Raw genomic sequence first — 25139 nt, 5'->3', positions numbered from 1 at the left:
AATTTCTGATTAAGTTTCAGTTATCAAATTATATCTATATTTCAAATGAGATTATGTTTATAAAGTGCTTTGTAAATCTTAATATTAATGTTATTATTATCATTATTATTTATGTGTCATGAACACAGTGAAACAAATTCAAATGAACACACATATAAAGCTAAATAATGATTAACGTTTATAAATGAAGTTTGTGAGACAGGGGAGTATTGGATAGAGACTTAGACTCAGAATAGTAATACCTGTGTTCAAGCCTTGTCTCTGACACATATATCTGTGTGATCCCGAGTAAGTTAATTAACCTCTCAGTGCTTTAGACAACTCTCTAAGACTACAAGTTACAGAAAAATTGTTGATCTCCATTGGTGGAAAAACATTTCCTCCATGGATAAAATAATGGATCCAGACCTCCAAAAATTTCTTATACAGAGTTGCCTCAGAAAACTTTCTCAGACTGTAAGTTGCAAAGGAGGTAGCAATCTCCATTGGTCAGGATTTTCTTAACAGGAAAATCCTTAAACCAGAGAAATCACAAGTTTGCTAGACAGATGAGCTAAATGGTTTGATGAATAGATAGATAGATGGATAGACTGATAAACAGTAAGATACACACATAAGAATATATGTATATGATTTGTGATTTTGTCATTGTAGGGACTCCCAATATGGGAATTCCCTCCATCCATGTACATCATAATCCATCTATTACTTAGTAGACATGTCCTAGGCAGCTGGAGGTGCAGAGTGTCAAGTCCAAGGTCACACAGTAAGTAGTAGAGGTAGGAAGTTGAACATAGGTCTTCTTGACTTTAAGCTCAGCACTTAGTCTACAACACCACACTATCCCAGATATACATATATACATACATACAAATATACACATATATACATATATATCACATATTTTGAGAAGCAATGTGAAAGTTTGGTAGATTGACCCTACCAAAGGACTTCTCCCTTTTTAAGGAAGGGAAGTAGAAATTCCAGATCAATACCACTGATGAAAATGAAACATACACCAGTGGATTGTTCTATAGGAGATATTCAATAGGGTCATAGACCCTTGGGAATGAATGAAGAGCTGCATTTCCAAATACCTTAGACCAATACAAACTGAACCTTTACCAAGGGAGGGTATCTTTCAGCTCTACAGTCCTAAGAACAGTCCATTTTTCCTAGCTTACCTTCCATCTTTCTGTCCTCAACTTCATGGGGGAACCTTAAACCCAGGATTGATATTCGACAAGATGGAGAGACTGGATTTATGGAGGCATTGGGACATGGAGACATGACAAAATGCACCAGGGTTTGAAACATATTTGACCTTCTCAAACAAGTGGAAGTGAGATGCATGCATAAGGATGACATGCTAGGAGCTAAATGCCAAGAACTTTTTCACAAACTGAGCAAATGAAATGCCATCTCTTCTACCCACCCCCACCCCCACAACCCATCCCACCCATGTCCAAACAGTACAAAAAGCTCATGCAAACATGGATCCCCTCACAAGAGATGGACTAGTTGACAGGGAAAGAAAAAACTATTAACAAACTACAAACTCTGGTGCTAGCCACATGCATTAACATAAGGAAACCAAGATGGTGTGATCATGCATTTGTTAGTATTTTGATCAGAGACACAGCAAAATTGTTTTCCCATTCAGTGAATGATGAATAATTGTTTCATTCTTTGTACTTCTATCCCTAGCACCTAGAAGGAAACTTGGCATGGATTAGGTGCTTAACAAATACTTATTGATTGATTCAAAGAGGACAGGACTTCCAAGGCCTGCCCAGAAAACTTGCCTTTTTTAATGCAAGTCTGGATACGCCTATTTGACTTTTAATACTGAGCCAGACCAAGGACAGAAGGATAAATCACATTGTTAGGCCCTGGGAAGGACCAGATGGTGTCAACATGGGTAGGAGGTTGTTCTTGCAATGAGTAGATCTTGTTTCAAGTAGGGCCAGAAATGTAGCTCCTTTACAGTGTTTCATTCTTGTTGTGTGAATTTGCAAGTAGGTTGGGGATGTCCCTGTGCTGATGGGTAAAAGATCAAGGGGATTGATAAGAAGTCATTGAAGAAATGCTTCTCAGCAAATGTTGAGAAATCCCATGGGAAATTATAGGGGTTGACCATGAGAAAGTTCAAAAGGAAGAAGCAAATATTCCCCAGACAATGTAGACCAAGAGGTTGCTCTCTCTTCATTGGTATCTCTGCCACTCTACCCTCCCAGTTTTCGGCAACCATGTCACATGGTGAATTGGCATTGACCTTTTCCCTCCCTCAAACAATGGTTGAATATGAATGACTCTTCACTCCAGACTCCTGAATTTAGAGACAAGAGTTCTGGGTGAAAATCCTGTCTTTAACTCACTTACTGTGTGAATATGGGTAAGTTAATTCATCTCTGGGTTTCAGTTTCTTCATCTGTAAAACAGGGCTAATAATACTTCTAGTACTTACTTCTCAGGATTGTCATGAGACTCAAATGAGACACTATATGTAAAGCACTTTGGAGACTTTAAAGCACCATTAAAATGTGGTACAGTGCTTGGAGCCCTAGATCTGGACTCAGGAAGACCTGAGTTAAAATCCAGCCTCGGATACTTCCTAGCTGTATGACCTTGGGAAAATCACTTAATCTCTGTCTGCCTCAGTTTCCTCAGCTGTAAAATGGGAATAAGACTTGTACCTGCCTCTCAGGGTGGTAGGGAGGACAAAATGAGATAATATGTGTAATATGCTTTGCAAATCTTAAAGCTCTATATAAATGCTTGATAGCATTCTATCAGTTATTTAGTAGCATTATTTAAGAAATTCTGCAGAAAATTAAAAGCGTCATTAAGGACATAAGTAGTTCAACATTTTGTTTCAGTCATCTTAATGACTTAAACATTGAGACTACCAGCCAGCTCATTCAATAGCTAAACAATGAATCTGCAAATATTGACTTAATAAGTTAAATAATTGTTAGGTACATAGTGTTTTAAGGTTTGCAAAGCACCTTGATATATGATCTCATTGAATCTTCACAAGAAGCCCATCATAGGTACTAGCATTTTTTTCCTACTTTAAAGATGGATAAAGTAAGGTTCGGAGAGTAATTGATTTGATCATGGTCCCATAGCTCTTAGATTCTGGATCTGAATTCTAGTCTTTCTGATTTGAGTCTAAAACTCTTCCCACTGCTTGAGTAGTATAATTATGGACCTGTCTAGCTAAAGTAATAGCCCTAATCATCTGAAATGTGTTCTTCAGTAGTATGTAACCCCCTAAGGGCAGTGATTCTTCCTCATTTAATTTCTGTATCCTGAATACCTAATTTGATTCCCTGTGTACAGTAGGTGCTTAATTAACTGCTTGCTGGATTAGACTGGACCGGTCACACAGTCTACTGTCAGAAACTAAAGAAACAATTTCCAAATGCCCCTCTTGAGGTATTGGAGCACAACACCAATCAAGCCCCAAATAATTCAGAGTGGTTTGTGTCTTTCCTCAAAAGAAAAGAGAAATAAATCTCATGGATTTAGAAATGGAAGGGACCTTAGAGGTCACCTCATCTAATACTTTCCTTTTATAGGTGAAAAAATTGAGGCCCAGAGTAACTAAGTAATTAGCCCAAAGTCACACAGGTGGTAAGTGGCAAAGTCAGGATTTCAACCCATCTCTTCCAATTCCAAATACAAACTCATGTGGATACCCCTTTCCTAGAATCAGTCATATTTAACAAAGTTCATAAACCTTGTTTTTGCAGTAGTGTTTTCAGGGACTGGCATTCTTGTTTCATTTTGGTTGTGTTCAACGTTAGTATTGCTAATGAAAAATTGATGGAGACTTTATTTTAACCATCCTTAAAAACTGAAATATGAGGTCCAAGAAAGTGAACAAAGAGATAGAAGCACTCAATGGAAGATTTGCTAAGTTGAATGAATGCAACATCCATTCACCTGGAGTCTTGTCTCTTCCACCTATCCCTCTTTCTTTTTTCTTCCTTCCTTCCTTCCTTCCTTCCTTCCTTCCTTCCTTCCTTCCTTCCTTCCTTCCTTCCTTCCTTCCTTCCTTCCTTCCTTCCTTCCTTCCTTCCTTCCTTTCCTTTCCTTTTCTTTCTTTCAGCAATAAGTGGAAATTTCAATAGGGGAGAAAACACCAGAACATTCTGCCAATGAAAGCTTGAAAAAAAATTCCTTTCTTCAGTTTCACTTTTGTTTCAAAATGTCTGTTACTCTCTAATTGTAGGGATTTTTACAGTCTTCAATGACTGTCAAACAAAACTTTCTTTGTTAACCTTCCAGACCAAAGCCATCTGAGTGATTTTCAGGGTGCTGATCTCCATCTTTGATTTACCATCCATATTCGCCGTGACTCCATAAAGCTGGAAGGGTCTTGGAATTCTAGTTCATTCCCCTTATTTTATAGAGGGTAAGTCTGAGACCCAGAGAGAGAAAGTGAATGGCCCAAGGTCACAGAGGTAGTAAGTGCTAGGATTTCAACCTAGGTACTCTGATTCCAGTTATGACATACTTGCTACTATACTTCACTATTTTGTTTTGATTCCAAAAATGTAGGCCATTTGGAAACTTGATCTTTTAGTGAGCAAGCAGTTGTGATCAGTCAATCAGAAATGCAGAATTCAGGAAAACGGTGCTACTTCTATATCACCATCAATCCCTCCAGCTGAAGTCCCATAGCTTCTCTTTGGAAGGATCATGAAGAAAACTATCACAGGAAGAAGTTTGCTCTCGAATAAGAATAGTTGCCACAATTCTATAGGTACATCAACAATGCACCATGAAGTCTAATGAGTCTTGGAATAACCTCTGACAAGGTCCAGAAAAGTCTTTTCAAACACATGCTTTGAGTTGATCCCTTACCCACCTCTCAGGAATTTCCCAAGTTTGCTCTGCTCTGATCATAACATTGACCCCAGAAATAGACATTAGTTACAGTGAGGACCAGACAGAGTCAATTGAGTTTTTTTCTATCTAATACCACATGAGTTAGGAGCTATGTACACACACACACAAAAACATGCTGCATGAGAGATGGAGCTGGGCATGTGGTGCATTGTTTTGTGTTTCTTTAAAATACTGTCATAAATGAGGGGACTAAAGAAAAAGATGGTGGCTTTTGGTGAGAAAATTTTTCCCTGATCAAGGAACAAGGAGGCCACCAGGGTCGTGTTCACACATACCAGAATGAGCAAATATTATGCTTGGCAAATGGGTATCATTCAACATTTCCCCACTGAACAATATACAGTAAAGGGGTAAAGCTTGTGTTCTGTAATTGAATGGGCAACCTATATTTTTGGCTTAGTCTTGAATTTACAAATAGGATATTAAAAAAATAAACTAGAAACCCCAGAGGCTCACTTTGGCTATGTCTTCAAAAGAGCTGGTCAAATTGAAGGAGTGTAATGGGACAAGAGGTAATTACTGGAGGAGAGAGAGGTCCTTGTTCATGCTCCCCTCCATTTAGCAGCAAATGCTTTCTAAATAGGGCTTTTAAAAAGGCTACCATTAAGGAGTATATGTGGGGAAACCAAGCCATTGGTTTATATCATGTGGATATAATATACCAATGGATGGACTTTCAGACTTTGATTTTTGGCATCTTGGAGAAACTTAAGTTACTCTGTGATCTTTGGGAAACCAATTTAGAAAATAATACATGCAGGTTGTTGGTTTTTCTTTTAAAGGAAAGGGAGCATGCATTGCTAGATACATGTCTCAATATCCAGAAATGGGAAAGGTACCTTGCACTCATCTACTATGACAGAGTTGTGTGCTGAGTAAACACACTGATTTGAGTTGTTTTCCCTATGGTTTTTCATGTCATCATAAATTGATTGAGTCTTGGTCATTTCTATGTCTTCATGCCCTCGGTGTTGCGAGTCGAGGCTATCCAGCTCGGCCTTGGACAGGTGGTAGACGATGCCGGCCCCAAAGGAATCCCCTACAACATTGACAGAAGTTCTCATCCTATCCCTGTGGATAAAGAAGAAAAAAAGAAAGAGATGAAAGTGAGGAATAATTGAAGTTACTTGTAAACACGAGGAGCCAGACTTCACAAATCCTTCTTCTTACAGTTCACATTTCCTCTAGGTTACAAACATTATTTAGAAAATACAGATTTTAAACTGCTATTGGTAGGTTATTTTTCCCTGTTAGTGTCTCCACAAAGACAAGCCAACTGTGGAATTCTTTTTTTTAAAAAAAAAGGAATCGCCAGTAGACATATGATATGGAACCTGGTGCTCTGTGAGTGTCTGATCCTTGGAATCAAGCTACTATAACCATAGGAATGAAATTAACTGAGATGACTAAAGAGCTCAATACCAGAGCAGTTTATTTAACTCCTAAAGATGCTCCCCACTGCAGTTCCAATAGTTTTTCCCTCTCTTTGATCCCCCACCCCCACCCCACCTCGCCACTCTTCACCATACAACTTTAATCAGAATTCAAGATTGGTTTTGAAGCAACCCATGTCTAGTGCTTGGTGTCCAGTAAAAGAACGGAGAAATAAAGTGCTTTCCCAGTTCATTATATGGAATTTCAGACCAGAAAAGGCATCTACCCATTTTCTACAACCCATGTGACAAGGAATTGTCCAGCTTCTGCTCAAAGGCCTCTGAGGAGGAACTCACTGCCTCCTGAAGCAACCCATTCCATGTAGAGCTAGTGTTCACTGTTGGGATGCTTTTTATATCAAATCTAAATTTGCATCTTTTCAACTTTCCTAAGTTCCCAGTTCTGTTTTCTGGGCCCGAATGCAATTCTATTCCCTCTTCTATATTATAGACCTTAACACACTCTATCTCATTAGCTCTCCTATCCCCATGAGTCTTCTCTTCTTCAGTTGAAACTTCCCCAACTCCTTGAGAACCCTCAACCAGCATTCATTTCAGGCCCTTCCCCATCCTCTTTCCTTTTCTATGGATTCTCATTAACTTTTCCAATTACTTCCCATAACTGAATACAATAATCCAGATGCGATCAGAACATATCAGAGAGTATGGCAGCATGATCATCTCCATATTTCTGGATGCTAAATAAGCCTGTTAGTTTGCTTGGTTAAGCTTTTACCCTCATATGGAGCTTGGAGTCCATTAAAATCTCCTAAGTCTTCTTTAGATGGAATGCTATCTAGCGATATGCCCACCTTATACTTGTGGAGCTGATGTGAGATATTCCATTTATGTCTTTTAAATTTCATCTGAGAGAGAGAGAGAGAGAGAGAGAGAGAGAGAGAGAGAGAGAAGGAGAGAGAGAGAGAGAGAGAGAGAAGGAGAGAGGGGAGAGAAAGAGAGAGAGAGAGGAGAGAGAGAGAGAGAGAGAGAGAGAGAGAGAGAGAGAGAGAGAGAGAGAGAAGGAGAGAGAGAGAGAAGGAGAGAGGGGAGAGAAAGAGAGAGAGAGAGAGAAGGAGAGAGAGAGAGAAGGAGAGAGAGAGAAGGAGAGAGGGGAGAGAAAGAGAGAGAGAGGAGAGAGAGAGAGAGAGAGAGAGAGAGAGAGAGAGAAGGAGAGAGAGAGAGAAGGAGAGAGGGGAGAGAAAGAGAGAGAGAGGAGAGAGAGAGAGAGAGAGAGAAGGAGAGAGAGAGAAGGAGAGAGGGGAGAGAAAGAGAGAGGAGAGAGAGAGAAGGCGAGAGGGGAGAGAAAGAGAGAGGGGAGAGAAAGAGAGAGAGAGAGAGAGAGAGAAGGAGAGAGAGAGAGAAGGAGAGAGAGAGAGAAGGAGAGAGGGGAGAGAAAGAGAGAGAGAGAGAAGGAGAGAGGGGAGAGAAAGAGAGAGAGAGGAGAGAGAGAGAGAGAGAGAAGGAGAGAGAGAGAGAAGGAGAGAGGGGAGAGAGAGAGAGAGAGAGGAGAGAGAGAGAGAGAGAGAGAGAGAGAAGGAGAGAGAGAGAGAAGGAGAGAGGGGAGAGAAAGAGAGAGAGGAGAGGGGGAGAAAGAGACAAGAGAGGAGGGGAGAGAGAGAAGAAGAGAAAGAAGGAGAGAGGAGAGAGCAGTGCTTGTCTGGGTTTTAGCAGGCCTATGCTCCCCTCAATGCACTCCATATTCAAGTTATATAGGCTTTGTTCCTTGCTGTTTCCTGCACCTAACATTCTATCACTTTTCCATTCTCCACCCCTGAATGCTCCCCCTCCTCACCAGTGTCTCATAGCTCCCTGCATGGCTCAGTTGAAGGACTGCCTATAATTGGCCTTTCTTGATTCTTACTCCTCTTTTTTAACTGCAGTAGGTATTGCTTTTCCTCTCCACCATGCCAATTACTTTGTACTTTCTTTTAAAATATTTTAGCTTCACTTATCTGTGTATGTACTATATCCCCCCAGTATAATGCAAGCTCTTTGTGGGCAGGGACTCTCTCCGGTTTTATCTTTGTTTTTCTTAGTATTGTACCTAGCACTTAACTGGAGCTTAACAGTGGGATTTAACTGAATTCTTGCCTTTTCTTTATAGTTCATTAATGGGTCAGGACAATCCCACTATTTGCTTCCCTGCTCTCCTGTGGGCCAGAGATACAAAGATACTAAGATTATTGTTTTGTTTTGTTTTTGTAAAGCTGAGGTTGTTGTGGGTTTTTTTTTTTTTATGGGATCTATCATATCCACATCCTTTACAAAATAAGCAAACAAAAATCCCCTCAATGCCCTACACTTATATAAAATTCCCAGGGATAGCAGATGGCTGCTGTCCCTGACCCTCTTCTCTGCAAATACAAATATGAAAGTTACAAAGGGGAATATCTGACTGCCCTCTGAACTTACCCAGAAGTAGAAATTTAGGGATTTTTTAGCAATGGTAAAAATTGCAAAATTTTAGTTCACACAAGAAAACTGTCTCAACGGGGCAGTTCTTGGGCCTCAAGAAAGCATGGGAAAGTGAAAGTTGACATCATTCATAGTTTTCTAAAGCTTTCCTTGACATGTTGACCTCAGGAATAAAATCTTCAGGGACGTTACAGGATGTTGGAATGACTTTGTATTTCTTTTCACCAAATATTCTTAAACTTCCCAAGTAGAGTCGTGAATGACACACTTGAGTTAAAATGTAATATGCCTGGCTTGCCACAAAAGAAGGTGGAAATGAAAGAACACCAATATAGCTTTGGAGGGTTTTAAATTTGGTGGAGATGCTTGAGAAGATACGTCTGCCCATCTGGATCCATCAGGAGCCAAGGCAGAGAGAAGGAGAGGGCTCTAGTGAGTTGCTGATGCTCAAGGCTGAGCCACTGGCTGGAATTTCTGGGCAGGAAGGAGAAGGGCGTAAGAAGAGGAGCTCTCACTTTCACATCTTACAGTCAGGATGTTGATGCATCTGGCAGACAACCAACCATCTGCAACATCTGAAAACCCTGATCCTGATAAGGAAGCATAGAGGAGGCAGGGAACTCTGTTTCTTGGGGGGGGAGGGGGGGGGGAACACACCATAAAACATAAAATTGTGCCTGGCTTTTATCAGAGCTTTTAACTCAGTGGAAATTGCAAAGAGAAAGACAAAAAGAAAAACAAAACACAGGAAATAAGCATTTCTGCCTCTGGCTTTTTTGCTTTCAGGTGTGGGTGGAAGGAAGTAATCTGCTTAGATGTGAGAAGCTGGAGGAAAGGGCAGCAGGAAGGAAGACAAGAAGGAGGGTAGAGAAGAAGGGAACGTCTTTATCTCTCAGTGCTAATGAGAACCCGAGCCTCAGAGGCAGACCTGGATGTGCCGATGCTCACGCTGACTGCTGTCTTTCCTCGACAACTCTGCCCTTCAGTAGCACCCTTGATGATCATAATATCACAGTTTCACCTGGATACTGATGTGATGGAGGAGAGAGTTCACTATGTATATTTTGTCAAGGAGGCCCTACTCTCTCTAAAGAGGGATTTTCATTCATTAATTATTCAACCAATTCATTTCATCCATCCATCCATCCACACATACAGATGTATAGATACACGTATATATACATACATATTTATGTGTGTATGTATACATACATAACACGTATGCACATACACATATACACAGACACACCCACATTCACTCATAGCAGGTCCCTATACAAATACTTGATTCTGACAAGCAGCTCTGCTTTGGGGGTCCTGGGTCTCAAGCTCTTCTCAGGCCTCCAAGTTAGGGCTGCTGCAGTGACATTTTCAGACCTCCTGAGCCACCCCACTGAAAAGCCTCCAGGGTTTACCGGGTGTGGGTACAGCTGAGTGGTTTCCATTGGTTGGCAAATAATGTGGCACCATTAAATGTCATTGCAGGGTTTTGTTTAGTTTTAAACTGAAAAATATCTAGAGCTATAAAAGCTTGAAAACTGTGCCTGAAAAGGAAAAAAATCTTTCCCTTTTCCTCTCTCTATTATCCCTTTTTTCTCCTCTTTAGATCGTCTCTGTCTGGAACCAGGTCCTTCTTGGGTTCCTTGGTTCTGAAAGTTGTCCCTTTCACTCACAATAGCCCCTGGTCACTCAAAGGGAGCCCAGTCACCCCTAAGCCCAGACCCCACCAGTCCCTGCCAACATTTTCCCCTTGCTGCCTAGAAAGAATGTGGCTCCGGTTACTAATTCAAAGAAGATTGTCTCGGCTCCAGGCCCCTGGAATGGTTGACTAGCGCTGCCGATTCTCTCTTTCCTCTTAAAATTGGCCTCCCCCTTTTTTCTTCAGAACCACCTCTCGCTTTGGTAGAAACCTTGGCTTTGTAGGTTGAAGTGGAAAGAGTCTCCCAGAATTCCCGGGATCCAAATCTAGAGCCAGGAGGGGCTTCAGAAGTCTTCTAGTTCAATGCCCCAGTTTTACAGATGGGTATACCAAGGTCCAGAGAGGGTAATTTGCTTGTCTAAGGTCATGCAGATAATGTCATAGATAGTAATAGAACTCAGGCCCTTTAATTCCAGATTTAAAACTCCATCTGGCCCAGTTCCCTGCCTTCAAGTACAAAAGGCAATGTTATCCTTTTACAAATGAAGTGGCTTTAGCCCAGAGAGTAAGTGACTTGCCCAAGGTTACACATCTGGGAAGTGAAAGAGGTATAGCACAACCCAGGTATCCTGTCTCTGACTGCCTTCCTCGGGCTGGGTTCAAGGCTTCAGAGAGGCTAGAACAAAAGCCATTCTGATTTCCACTGACCTTGCCCATCCAGCCACGGACCTATCTTCCCATTTCTCCATCATAATTTCAGAAATATATTACAACACATTTTCTCTACACATTTCAACTCAGATTTATAAGTTAAGAATCCCAGATCTTGCCAGCACAGCCCTTCAAGGGAGATATACAGTGGAAAGATCAGTGGATTTTCCAAATCCTCACTCTGCCACTTAGAGTTGAGAGAGAGAAAGAGAGAGAGAGAGAGAGAGAGAGACAGAGACAGAGACAGAGACAGAGACAGAGAGAGAAATAGAGACAGAGAGACAGAGACAGAAACAGAGACAGAAACAGAGAGACAGAGAGGGAGAGAGACAGACAGACAGAGACGGAGATACACACACACACACACACACACACACACACACACACACACACAGATCCCTACCCCATCCCCCCCCCCACCCCCAGCCATGTCATGGATTCCCAAGATCTGTCCAAGGACCAGTTTAAGATTTTCTCGTTTATATCCTGTAATCAATACGCAAGTATTTGTTAGGTGCCTACCTGTGCCAGGCACAGCATTAGGTGATGTGTATACAGAGACAAAAGTGATCCCTGCCTTCCAAGGGCTTCTATTGAGAGAATAAGCACTTTCTGCTGAGGTTCTGAGAATGCTGAAGATGGGAGGAAGCCCAGAGGGGCATCTCCTCCAATACTCTTCACTTTAAAGCAACCTGACTTATAAGACTTCCCCTTCTGTTTCAAAACCCATTAAAAAAAAAAAAAAGACAACTCAGAAATTTGTGTTTTGTTTCAAATAGCTTTGCGAGTATCTTAGACCTAATCCCCTGGCACTGCTTATGATTAAGAGGAATTCAATGAATTAAATAAAATAAGAAGTCATGATAGAAGCAGAGATTCCAAGTTGGAAGAGACCAACCTTTGGATGCCATCTTATCCAGCTATTATTTGATAATACTGTATAAGATATTATTTTATGTAGCATTATATATAATCATAACACATTATTTATATAATATATAACATTTTATGAGGTATTTTATGACATCTCTAATTATAACACATTATTATAATGTATGTAATATAATATATAATATTTTATAAGATATTATTTTATAGATGAGGAAATGAGTCTTAGGGAAATCAGATAACTTGCCCAAAGTCACAAGGCAATAATTATAATGCCTTACCTTTGTATAGCATGTTAGGGTTTGCAAAGCATTTTACAAACATTATCTCATTTGATGCCCATAGCAACCCTGGGAAGAAGGTGCTATTATTATCCACATGAGGGGCAACTAGGTGATGAGATAGAAAGAGTATCTGGCCTGGAGTCAGGAACACTCCAAGCACTTCATTATGTTAAGTACTTGTGTTAAATACTTGTACATAAATTCATAAGTACAAAATAAATCCATAGAGGAAGGGGTAACAGAAAATGTCTCCCCAGCCTTAAAATGATGGGATCTGAGGACTTCTGGGGTGGAGCCAAGAAGGCAGAGGAAAGGCAGCAAGCTCCCAAACTCATGACACAATTGCTCCAAAAAACATCCAAATAAGGTAATAGGAAAATGCCAGTAGCAGCAAAACCCACAGAAGAATGTGCTGAAATCATCTTTGAACCAAGGACAGCTTCAAAGGCCAGAAGGAGGGAGCTGCTGTGCTGATACAGGAGTCGGGCCCAACCCCACAGTCACCCTGACACAGATCCAGTCTCAGGAAGTCCTCACCAGAGAAGGAGACCCCCAGAGCCAGCTGAAACACCAGTGTCATCTGGAACTAAGCTCACAGTCTGGTGAGAGGGCTGAGCCCTGGGCAGGGGAGAGACTACAGGGGTCTATGCTGTTGCTGAGGCAGAACTTGGATTTTACACCCCTACTGAGAACCAGGTGGTAGGCTCGAGTAGAAGTGGCCCAGGTGGGGGAGGGGCACAGGCTCATCAGAGCTAACAACCACAACACACAAAGCTGGTTGATTGGCAAGTTGGTCTGGAGTCATCTAGGACCAGGAAACAGGCCGGGCAAGGGAAGAACCTGATTCTCCTTAAATCATACTACCTGGGACTTCTTAAGCTTGGGATACTGCAGCCTGCAAACAGTGCCCCACTTTAAGGAGGTAAAAGTCTAGTAAAAGAAAGGCAAGATGAGCCGACAGAGAAAGGTGAGGACCATAGAAAGTTTCTTCAGTAACAAGGAAGACCAAGGGGCACCCTCAGAGGAAGATGTCAACATCAGGGCCCCTATATCTAAAGCTTCCAAGAAAAATATGAATTGGTCTCAGGCCATAGAGGTGCTCAAAAAGGACTTTGAAGATAAAATTAGAGAGGTAGAGGAAAAAATGGAAAGAGAGAATGAGGGAGATGCAGGAAAGACATGAGAAAAAAGTCAACAGCTTGAAAAGTCAAATGGAAAAGGAGGTACAAAAGCTCTCTGATGAAAATAATTGCCTAAGAATGAGGATTGAACAAATGGAAGCCAGTGACTATATGAGAAACCAAGACACAATAAAGCAAATCCAAATGAATAAAAAAATGGAGGGCAATGTGAAATATCTTCTGGGAAAAACTGCCGACCTTGAAAATAGGTCCAGGAGAGATAATTTGAAAATTATTGGTCTATCTGAAAACCATGATCAAGGAAAGAGCTTAGACACCATCTTCCAAGATATTCTCAGGGAAAATTGCCCTGAAATTCTAAAAGAAGAAGCTAAAATAGAAATTGAAAGAATTCACCAATCACCTCCAGAAAGAGATCCCAAAAGGAAAACTCCTAGGAATATTCTAGCCAAATTCCAGAGCTCTCAGGTCAAGGAGAAAATATTGCAAGCTGCCAAAAAGAAAGAATTCAAGTACTGTGGAGCCCCAGTCAGGATAGCACAAGATCTAGCAGCTTCTACATTAAAGGACCAGAGGGCATGGAATATGATATTCCAAAGGGCAAAGGAAATGAGATTACAACCAAGAATCACCTACCCAGCAAAACTCAGCATTATCTTTCAGTGGAAAAAATGGGACTTTAATGAAAAAGAAGACTTTCAGATATTTGTGATGAAAAGACCTGAACTGAATGGCAAATTTGACTTTCAAATACAAGACCCTAGAGAACCATAAAAAAAAAAATTGTCCACTGTGTCACTTAGCTAGATGATAACATCTTTAGGGTTAAATTGAGGGGTGAAGGGAATTCATTGGGGGAGGGGGAAGGGCAGAAGCGAAATCCTACATGAAAGTAACAGGAAAAGGCTTATGGAGTGGGAGAAGAGATGGGAGAGGAGCAGGGCAGTAAATGAATTTTACACTCATCAGAAAAGGCTCAAAGGCCTTAAACTCATCAGAGCTGCCTCAAGGAGGGACTAACAGACACACCCAACTGGGGGGAGTAATCTATTTAAGCCTCATTTAACACTCATCAAAATTAGCTCAAAGACCTCAGTCTCATTAGAATTGGCTCAAGGAGGGAATAATGTACACACTCAATTGGGTGGAGTAATCTCTCTAACCCTGCAGGAAAATAGGAGGGGAAGGGGATAAAGAGAGAGGGGCAAAAGAAGGAAGGGCAGAGTGGGGGAGGGGACAGACAGAAGCAAATCCCTTTTGAAGAGTGATAGGATGAAAGAAGATGGATAATAGAATAAATATCATGGGGAAGGGAATGGGATGGAAGGGAAACAGTTAACAATAGTAATCATGAAAAAGAGAAAAGGGGGAAAAATTGTACAAAAAATATTTATAGCAACTCTTGGTGGAGGCTGAGAATTGAGAATCAAGGGAATGTCCATCAATTGAGGAATGATGGAAAAAGCTGTGTTATATGATTGTAGTGGAATGGACTTGTGCTACAGGAAATGACAAACAGGATGATCCCTGAAAAACCTTGAAAGACTAATGAACATCAATGTATAGTGAAGTGAGCAGAGCTGGGAGGACATTGTGCATAGTGACAGTGGTATTGTTCAATGAGCAATTGTGAATGACTTAACTACTCTCAGCAATGCAATGATCCAAGACAATCCCAAGGAACTAATGAGGAAGCTTACTATGCAGCCCTATAGAAAGAACTGATAAAAAGAACACTTGTGGATTGTACATATATAACCTGATTGCGATCTTGTGGAGGGGGGAGGAAAGGGAGGGAGAAAAATTTGGAACTCTAAATCTTATGAAAATGAATGTTGAAAACTACCCTTACATGTAAATGGAAAAATATAAAATAAAATAAGTGTTTGTTGAAAGAGAAAAAAAAAAGATGGACAACAATCTCCCCCTCCCCTAATAGCAGAACCACAATTTTCTGAATAGCAAAATGGGTGTTTTAATAAAATGTTTTTATAAAAATTAAAAAAAGGATGTTATGCTTTACAGTGCCCATTTTTCCACTGAAATTTCTATGTAATGTTTTTATTAAACACATATTTATTAAACAAACAAACAAAAAAATGATGGGATCTTCAGATACTTACAAGAGCCAGTCTACAGCAACGAGTAGGCTGATGTCCTGTGTTGGGAGGCCCACGGCCGTTAAGATGAGAAGCATGGTGACCAGCCCGGCACTGGGGATGCTGGCAGCTCCCACACTGGCCAGGGTGGCCGTGAGGCTGTAGAAACAAAGAGGGGATGTGACACGTGGGAGATAAACCTCTCTTTCACTTCATCCTGCTCTGGGATCATTTTGCCCTCCCACTGAGGTCCTTACCTCTCACAAGTACCTTGCCAGCTAAAAGGTATCATGGGGTAGTTCTAGAGATCCATGCTCAAATCCCTACTACACCTACTAGCTGTGTGAACTTTGCTCTCTTTGTGCCTCAGTATCTTCCTCTATAATTGGGCTCATTGGCTTCTGAGGTCTTTTCCATCTGTGGTCCTGTTATCCTGCCCCTGCCCAAGGAAATGGGGGGGCCCTAGAATCCATCCCCAAGAAACATGTTTGCTTAGACTCTGCTGAGGTCTCCCTGAAAATTCTAAAATTCAGGGGAAGAAAATCTCATACTGGAGCATGTGATGAAGGCCCAAGGACTGCACAGCCAACATCAACATAAGAATCCAGAATGCCATGCTTCCATCCTCATTAGAGCAGAATACAAGAAGACCAAGCCTGCAGACTGCAGACAACACTAGAGACTTTGGACATTCCATGGTTGGAATAGAAAAGCCATTATTCTAAGAGAGCCAGACAGGGAATGATATGGAATTAAAAAGGGGAACTATATTCTTGAAGTATCTCCCATAATTGGCTTCCAATTAGCAATGTCCTGGGCACACCCAAATCTGTTGTGGAAGCCTCTGTCTGGAAGACGGGAACACTGAGGTTCCAGGCCAGTCACCCTTTGGGGAAATCTGGACCCCAGCCATTCTTGCTAGTTTCTGAGGAGCCATAAAACCCTTTTTTTTTCTCCCTAGCTTCTATTAATCAATGTCACTTCTAGGGAAGTGATTTTTAAAAAAATTACTTCCAGCTGACTTTATCGAGAAGTGGGGACGCCCCTTTAGATAGCTCAAAGATGCTAAGGCTACCGAAACAGTCCAGGGGCCAATTAAATTGTCCAAGCAGTCCTAATCTAAATTTTATTAGGGAAGTATTTGGCACACTGGGCTCAGATCTACCACAATCTAAAGATGCTGTACCTAAAAATCCTACTGATTCCCATGTCTGGGCCTAGAGAACTCTGTTCTCCATAATCACTTAGGGGATGACACAGGAGATTAAAACACTGTGGTTCAGATGGAGACATTCTGGGGAGACTCATTCTACTGAGCCCTGCCTTTAAGTGCCTGAAAGTTGGAGAAAGAAAAGCCTGTTTTTTCCCTGGGCTTGATTAGAAAGCTGAGCAGGCAAATCTTTTCCAAATGCCAACAGCCTTGGCTCTCACCATTGTCATATGCGTAATCAGTCTTATGAGTCACTTTATCCTCATTTTCTGCCCTGGAAGCAAACAGCCTTTTAAGGGCACCATTTCTTGATCTCTAAGGTCGGGCTCATCAATGCTGTGCATTTAAAATGGGCAATTATCACGGGGGTGGGGTTAGGTGTTTATACTCATGACTGGTCCCATTCTCTGACTCTTGCTGTGCTTGAGGAACAGTTCTAAGCACTATAGATTCCCAGGGCTCCAACATGGGAATTTTTGTGTCTGAGAGGCGAGGAAGGGACCAAGCATTTGTTAAACACTACGGAGGCACCAGGTTAAATGATTTTACAAATATAATTATCTCATTAGAGATGAGCCGTACAACCTATGCCTATGGATGGCATCACAAAGTTGGGCCTCAGATGAGGGAAGACACTATCCTGTGGGATGGAAGAAGTGATTCTGGGACACCTGAGAATCATTGCTGAGAAAGCTGATAAATGGTGGTACAGCTTAGCCCAGTCTGACATTTGGTAGCTTCCCATCTTGACTAATGGTTTTTATTAAATGGGAATTCATTTCTGTTTAACCAATCAACCCTTCAAAAACAGATTAAGCTTATGGTTTCTGTGCTGTTGAAAGCCTAAAAGTGCTGTCGGTGTTCTCAAAATTGAGCATCCTGGGATAAAGCCATCATAACCCCACCTTAGTTATGCCTCTGGGTGTTCCCAAGAATTGAGAATTCCTGGTATCGTCACTCTTGCATCCTGTAGATACTGCTCCTAATAGTTGTCCTGAGATCTATTTTGTTGTTGTTTCAGTTGTGTCTGACTCTCTGTGACCCAATCTGGAGTTTTTTTGGCAAAGATATTGGAGTGGTTTGCCATTGTCTTCTCTAGCTCATTTTACAGATGAGGAAACTGAGGCAAACACGGGGAAGTGACTTGCCCAGGGTCATACAGCTAGTAAGTATCTGAGGCCACATTTGAACTCAGGTCTTCTTGCCTCCAGGTCCAGCACTCTATCTGCTACCCCATAAAGATCTATTATAGTTTATTACCATTATCAATGTCATGTTTTTCTTATTGATTGAACATTAAAGGGGTTATTATTATGATTATTGTTACTATGGATGCCATTACTATTACTGAATCCTGTTTGCATAGCACTTTACAATTTACAAAGTGATTTCCTCACCATAGAGGTAGATGGTGGGAATATTATTAGCCCTAGCCCACCTTTTCAAGATGAGAAAAGAGAGATGAAGAGATTTGACCTAGGACAAGACACATCTTGAGCCTACGGGGGCTTCTGACCTCTATCCAATGCTCTCTCTGCAGCATAATACCATGTTGCTTCTCAAATAAAGCAATAAAAAATGTTTCCCTGCAAAGGTAAATTTATGAACCCGGTGGAAGTTTATCTTTCTCTTAATGATTTGGTGAATAGTACTAAGTTTCTCTGGCTTTCTTGCTTTGTATCCATAGCTACCACCCAAATTGTCCTTTTGGTGTCCATTAAACAACTCTTCATTCCCTTTAAGCAGAGTACAAAGTGGGGGTGTCTCCAAGCCAAGTGGACCACAGGGCAGGGCCCGTCTGAGAATTTTGCTTAGGAGATCAGAATTTAGAACTTATACTGCTGACCTAATCTTTTATAACTTAAAAGGCCACATTAGGCTAATTTTCTATAATTAAATAAGACTTACATTCTTTTGCTCACGCATCATATGCAATTTAAACAAGAATTCAAAATCGTCACTCATCAGACTTATAACTAGGAAGGTTAACTAGGGATTTGCTCCCCAAGGTATCAATATCAAGGAGGGGGGTGTGGAGTGGATACTCCTGCATTTCAAAATGAATTTTTATTTGGAGGTTAGGTTAACATAAGGGCCAATTAAGAAGTTAGGCCTAGAGGTTCCATGAATCAAAGGATGTTCAGACACCTTTGTTTGGGAGTATATTGGAATACATGGTTCTTTGTGTCTTAAAGGGGGCTTTGTGTTTTAAAGGCTGAGTAGGGGTGGAGGGGTCTGTCCTTGTGAGTATGGCGTGGATATGATTTCAGAAGTCTGGATTTTAGGCCTGTGTTAAGGGTTTCCAATGTGAATGTCTGAGGCATCCCAAATGTCTCCTATCTTTTTTTTATCTTTTACATTCCTAAGATGTTATATAACGAGGGGAGGTAGGGCAAGCATTCATCAAGCACCTACTATGTGACAGATACCGCACTAAGTGCTTTGTAAATATTATCTCTGATTTATGTACAGATGAGTATGTAGATGCGTATATATGTATGTGTGTAGATGTGTGTATATAACTGGTTATATGCCCATACATACATAACACACACACATATATCACCACAGTGAGGTGAAAAGTCTTGAGTATTTGATAAATAGTGGTAATGATGACAACTCACATTTATTTTGTACTTCATTTCCCTAGGATAGCTCTGAGGTAGATAATGCATTTTTTTTTTTTTGCAGGGCAATGAGGGTTAAGTGACTTGCCCAAAGTCACACAGCTAGTAAGTATCAAGTGTCTGAGCTGCATTTGAACTCAGGTCCTCCTGAATCCAGGGCCAGTGCTTTATCCACTGTGCCACCTAGCTGCCCCCAGATAATGTAATTATTAACCCCATTTTACAGATGTGGAAAATGAAGTCCAGAGATTGAAAGTGATTTAGCCAGAGTCACAGAGTAAATGTCAGAGCCTGGACTGGCCTTGTAATAATCTACTATTATGCTGGTGCTTTCCCTTGGAGATTTCCTCTAGGTTACCCTGGGTGTGTCTTGCTTGTACAGAGTTGTCAGCATTAGATCATGAGCCCCTTGAGGACAGGGTTCATGATTTCACCTGTCTTTATTTCTGTAGGCTTGAGAAATGCTTGTTGATTTGACCATAAGTCAGTAAGGATGGAAATGTCTCTGCAGGAAAATGGAAGAGCCAGGGAGGCAGCTAGGTGGCACAGTGGATAATGCACCAGCCCTGGATTCAAGAGGACCAGAGTTCAAATCTGGCCTCAGACACTTGACACTTACTAGCTGTGTGACCCTGGGCAAGTCACTTAACCCTCAATTCCTGCCAAAAATAAAAAAGGGAGAACCAAGATAGACCAGGCATAGAAAGCTGAGGAGGCCAAGTGAATTGTGTGGGTATGGGGTGGACCGTGACCTTCCGGTGCCGATATAGTCTGAAATTTTATTTGATTAAATTTCATTAAAATGCACAATTTTATTTCACGGATACCTTTCCTACCCCTTGGTTCCCATTTTCATTCTGACTTTTGGTAGCTATGTGACCCTAGGTAAGATACTTAACTTCCCAAGCTTCAGTTTGTTCATGGGCAAAATGGATGATGGGAGCAAGTAAAGGAAAGGAACTAGATAATGTCCCAGGTCCTCCCCAACTCTGGGATTCCATGAATATCTATCACACTCAGAGGATGTTCAGTAAAAACTTTGGAATGATGATGGTGACGGTGATGATGTGGTAGGAAATCTGTCATCTTTTAAAGATGAAATATGCCAGTGTTAGTTACACGAGAATCTGGTCTAATTCTCCTGCTAAGAAGCTGGATTAATCTTGAAATAAATTGAAGCATTGGCCATTGTATTAGTCATTCAACTGGCATACAACTTTCTGAAATAAGGGAAAGTATTATCACCATCTTGTTATGGCTTCATGATTTCCAGCATTTAGCATCTTGGGATTGTGGGGTTTTATGACTGTCCAGTAATTGAGACCAGCTTATGAGACCCAAGGGATCTGGGGAAAAACTGACCAGATGGACTCTCTTCTTCAAAGAGGACCCTCTTAAAAAACTACCCCTCAAATCCAGGAAAGGTCTGTCAGGGAGGAGACTCATCAGTCCTATGAGGGAAATCAGAGCCAGATGAAAGACAGAAAGATTAACATCAAGGCATCTTATACTTCCTGGGGTTTGACCAACGGGGCTGAGAGAGTCCAGTGACCAGATATTCACCAAAGGGGCCCAGATAATTCTTTCAACCCCAGGATAATGCCCTGCCCCAGCTGCTCATGTCTATTTATAAGAAGAAAATAGGAACCGAATGAGAACATGGTTAACGATGCTCTTCAGACTACAAGAAGACGTTAGTCCTTAAAAATGTCTGGGTGCTTGAATTCACGGGTGTGACTGAGTCAGTTTATCCTGTGAAGCGAGCACCATATGCTTAGCTACTGTTTTCCTTACTCACACACCCTTAAACTTAGGGGCCACCTCTTTCAACCTCTTGCATTTTATAGAAGACCCTTGATCTTGCAGCATAAGAAAGTGTTTAGAAAGTCTCCAATAAAGTTACATGTAGAACAAAAGCCATAAATATAGTTGGACTTTAAGGAGAATACATTTTTAATGACCTTATTGAATATATCTGAGAAGTAATATGGTATATTTAGTGGTTCCCAATTTTCTTTTGTTCTAAGAACATTTTCAATAGCAACAACAACAAAAAAATGTGTTGTGGAAACTCCAGGGTAATCTAATATTTTGTTATTGTTCAGTTAACTCTTCTTTCTTTGCAAAGACACTGGAGTGGCTTGCCATTTCCTTCTCCAACTTATTTTATATATGAGGAAACTGAGGCAGAGTTAAGTGACTTACCCAGGATCACACAACTAATACGTGTCTGAGGCTAGATTTGAAGTCATGAAGATGAATTTTTCTAACTCTAGATCCAGCACCCTATCCACTGTGCCACCTAGCTGCCCAATTTAATATACTACTGATAATATCCATAAACAATTACTTAGCATTAAAATCTTTAGCATAAACCCCTTGGACCATCATTGCAAATGGGACTCATGAATCACTGAATGGGTACCATTTAAAATAACCTTTTTGGATATATCTGAGAAGTGACGTGGTATATTTAGTGGTTCAGTGGCATATTGGAAAGAATACTAGGATGGAGTTCAAAGCACCTGGCCTTGATTCCCAGTTCTGTGACTTTCCACCTGTGTGTCTTTGGGTCAATCACTTCAACTCAGGTTCTCACCTGTCAATTGATGGAGCTGGACTAGATAATTGCTAAGGTCCCTTTCAACAGTAAAGTCGGCCAGAGAATCAACAAGCATCTATTAAGTGCATGCCAGACAACGTGTAAAGCACTGTCAACATGCAGAAAGGCAAAAACACAGGCTTTGTCCTCAAGGAATTTACACTCTAATGATGTGCAATCTAAAGCCTTGGTTCTCTGGTCCCTGGATATGTGTCCTATAGCTTTAATTTTAATATGAATAAACTATTCATTTTAGGTAAAAATGAAAGTGCACATTCTTTATAATGATATATAAAAGAAGTGGAGATACATATTTATATATTTATTAATATATACTAATGTTTACCTATCTATATCTATATATCTCCATCTTTGGAACTCTCTATCTCTATCTATCTAGATGTATTCATATATGTATCTATCATCTCTCTCCATCATCCATCCATCCATCAATCTATCTACTATCCATCCATGTATCTATCCATCCATCATCTATCATCTCTCTATCTCTCTCTATCATCCATCTGTCTATCCATCCTTCCATCTATCTACCTATCTTTCTATCCATCCATTATCTATCTATCTATCTTTCCACGATACAGAAAGGAAGTCAGCTCTCTGAAGGCAAGTACTTTCTTTGCCTTCCATCGTTGGTCTTGTATTCCCAGGGTCAGCGACATGTAGTGGTTAGAGTGTTCTGCTTAGAATACTCTGGGCAATCTCCCCATGCCTCAGGCCACTCCCTAGGACTTACTCCATAAGTCCTAGCTGGCTTGTGGTTTGTTTTGGTGTGAAGAGTTACCTCTGTTTACCACCAACCACAGCACCTTGTAAACAGTAGTTGCTTAATAAAGGCTTGTTGAAAGCCCTGTTTTAGGGCTCATAGAACCTGTTCTTTTTGTATTTCATCATCTCTGCCATAACTCCTCAGGAATGTCTTGATTCTTTTGGCTCATTCCCCATCTGACCACTGTTCTTTTCAGCCTTTGCTATTATAGATCGTAGTTGGGAAATTTTAATTTTTGTTCCTCTCCCTGTTAAGGGGCCCTACAGTTATTAAGTACTCCAGAGAAGGGAACTAATGCAAAAGAAAAAAAAAAAACTTTCAGGACAAGGCACCTACCTCACAGTTACAATCTGCCCACCATCCAGGACCACCCCATTCATCTGGGCAATAAAGATGGCTGCCACCGCTTCATATAGTGCTGTCCCATCCATGTTAATGGTTGCTCCAACCGGGAGAACAAATCTGGTCACACGCTTATCAATCCCCAGATTTTCTTCCAGGCAACGAAAAGTGACAGGTAACGTACCAGCACTGAGAAATAAAACAGAAAGAGAGAGACACATATTACAAAACCCTTGAAGAAAATGGGATGAGAAGATTAAAATAAGAAGAAAAAAAAAGAAAATGGGATGAGGCAGTAGCTTTAGTTATCAAAGGGATATTAGAGGTCAGTCAGTCAGTCAACAAGGTCAGCTAATCTAATTCTTTTATATCATAATTGAGGGAAATTAAATGACTTGTCCAAGATCACATGGGTAGTTAGTCATAAAGTCAGAATTTGAACCTGGGTCCTTTGACTCCAAGGTACTATACTGTTTCCATCTTGGATTTTTGACTTTTGTTTTTCAAGTCACGCACTATATTTGGAAGTTCAGGTGCTAAATTAAGCAGGAGGTGAAACCTAAAATTTAATTTAAACCTTTGACATATTAGCTACCAGAAATGAAAAATATTTCTGGTTGGTCTGAATTTTCATGACATATATCAAGCTCCACTGAATCCCTTTCCCCCAGAGTCTACATTCCCACCAGGACCCTCCCAGCTGGTAACATGTTGAAGCACAGCTAAAGCCTATTTGTTTTAAAATTAAATGGTTGACTGACTTAATTGGGCTGCATTGAGTCTGCGTTAGAAGAGAATGTGCTCTAGGCAGCACTGCAGAGGCACAGAGATCCTTCTAGTGACCCCAGACTCCGGGGTAGAAAGGCGACATAACGTTCCATGGGAACGACAGAACAGATCAGTCCCAGGCCCTGGGAGGAGCCCCAGAACTAGACATCAAGATGCTGAGGACACTGGACAAGGGTGTGAATTACTGCTGGGTATATGAGCTGGGGGGGAGCAGCAATGCACTGGGGGAATATGAAAGATGATTCAAAACACTATTTCAATGGACTTCAACTGACTCCTCAGCCTCTCCTAGGTCATCCATCACAGAAGCATGTGACCTGTCTCTCCTCATACACACAATGGCGTGACTTCACACCCTCCCCTCCCAGAGCTGAGACTATGATTTCATGACCCATTTTGGGAAATAGAGAATTCTGAGGGCTCTTGGAAGATCCCTTAAATAGAAACTCTGTGTTACCAAATGTTTTACTGTGTTACTAAAGGTTTCCAGGGATCAGAAAGATCACTCCCATATGGATGGAAATTGGGGAACAACATAGGAAATGTCTCCAAGTACAAATTACATGGAAAACTGTGCAGGTGGCTGGGGGGAAGCTTTGCCTGGGGACACCATCGTTCTCTGCTTTAAGGACCTAGCTGGCATTTCAATGAATGTATGACCAGGAAACAGGAGGAAAAAAAAATCCCAGATGTGGACAAAACAAATTGGCAAAACCTTTGCATTTTTCATTTCTGTCACTTCAAAGGGATTGGACTTGTGATTTCATCAGGGTGTATTAGGGAACTCCTAATAAGAACTCTTTTATTAATGCAGAAAATCACTTGATTTATAGCTTACAGAGATATCAAGGGTAAGATGTTTTTAATCTGGGGTCTATAAACTTAAATATATATAAATATAAAATATGTACAAAAACATATTTCTAAATATATGTTATGTTTACACACATATGGATATATTATTTATATTACAAAATATATAAATATAAAATATTTTAAATTGTTATATGCACACATGTATTTTTATATTTATATATGCACATATATTTAGAGAATATATAAATAGAAATTATTTAACATTTAAATTATATACACAAATACATTTATATATTATGTTTATATAGTTATATGTGTATATTAAATATATAAACATTTATAAAATATGCTAAATATTTGCTAATAATTTATTAAAATATAAAAATTAGGTAGATAACCGCATTTCAATAAAATTGGTTTGCTTTGTAATTCTGT

General features: G+C 40.6%; 1 protein-coding gene across 3 annotated transcripts in view; it reads right to left on the bottom strand.

Annotated features, from left to right (window-relative positions):
• Positions 1 to 25139, bottom strand: part of SLC1A2 (solute carrier family 1 member 2) — a 220645-nt gene that overhangs the window by 54835 nt on the left and 140671 nt on the right. For all 3 annotated transcript variants that reach the window (XR_006353653.1, XM_043973243.1, XM_043973242.1), the window contains exons 8-10: positions 23094 to 23288; positions 15556 to 15690; positions 5760 to 5991 (exon numbers count right to left, since the gene is read on the bottom strand). Coding sequence is in view for 2 of the 3 variants with exons in the window: in XM_043973243.1 (XP_043829178.1) it covers positions 5760 to 5991; positions 15556 to 15690; positions 23094 to 23288 (562 nt within the window). In the remaining variant the exon portion in view is untranslated. The remainder of the gene's footprint in view (positions 1 to 5759; positions 5992 to 15555; positions 15691 to 23093; positions 23289 to 25139) is intronic.

Source organism: Dromiciops gliroides, chromosome 6 (assembly GCF_019393635.1).
Source record: "Dromiciops gliroides isolate mDroGli1 chromosome 6, mDroGli1.pri, whole genome shotgun sequence".
NCBI classification, from domain to species: domain Eukaryota; kingdom Metazoa; phylum Chordata; class Mammalia; order Microbiotheria; family Microbiotheriidae; genus Dromiciops; species Dromiciops gliroides.
The sequence above is the reverse complement of the archived record's forward strand: the minus strand, read 5'-3'. Positions and strand labels throughout refer to the sequence as shown.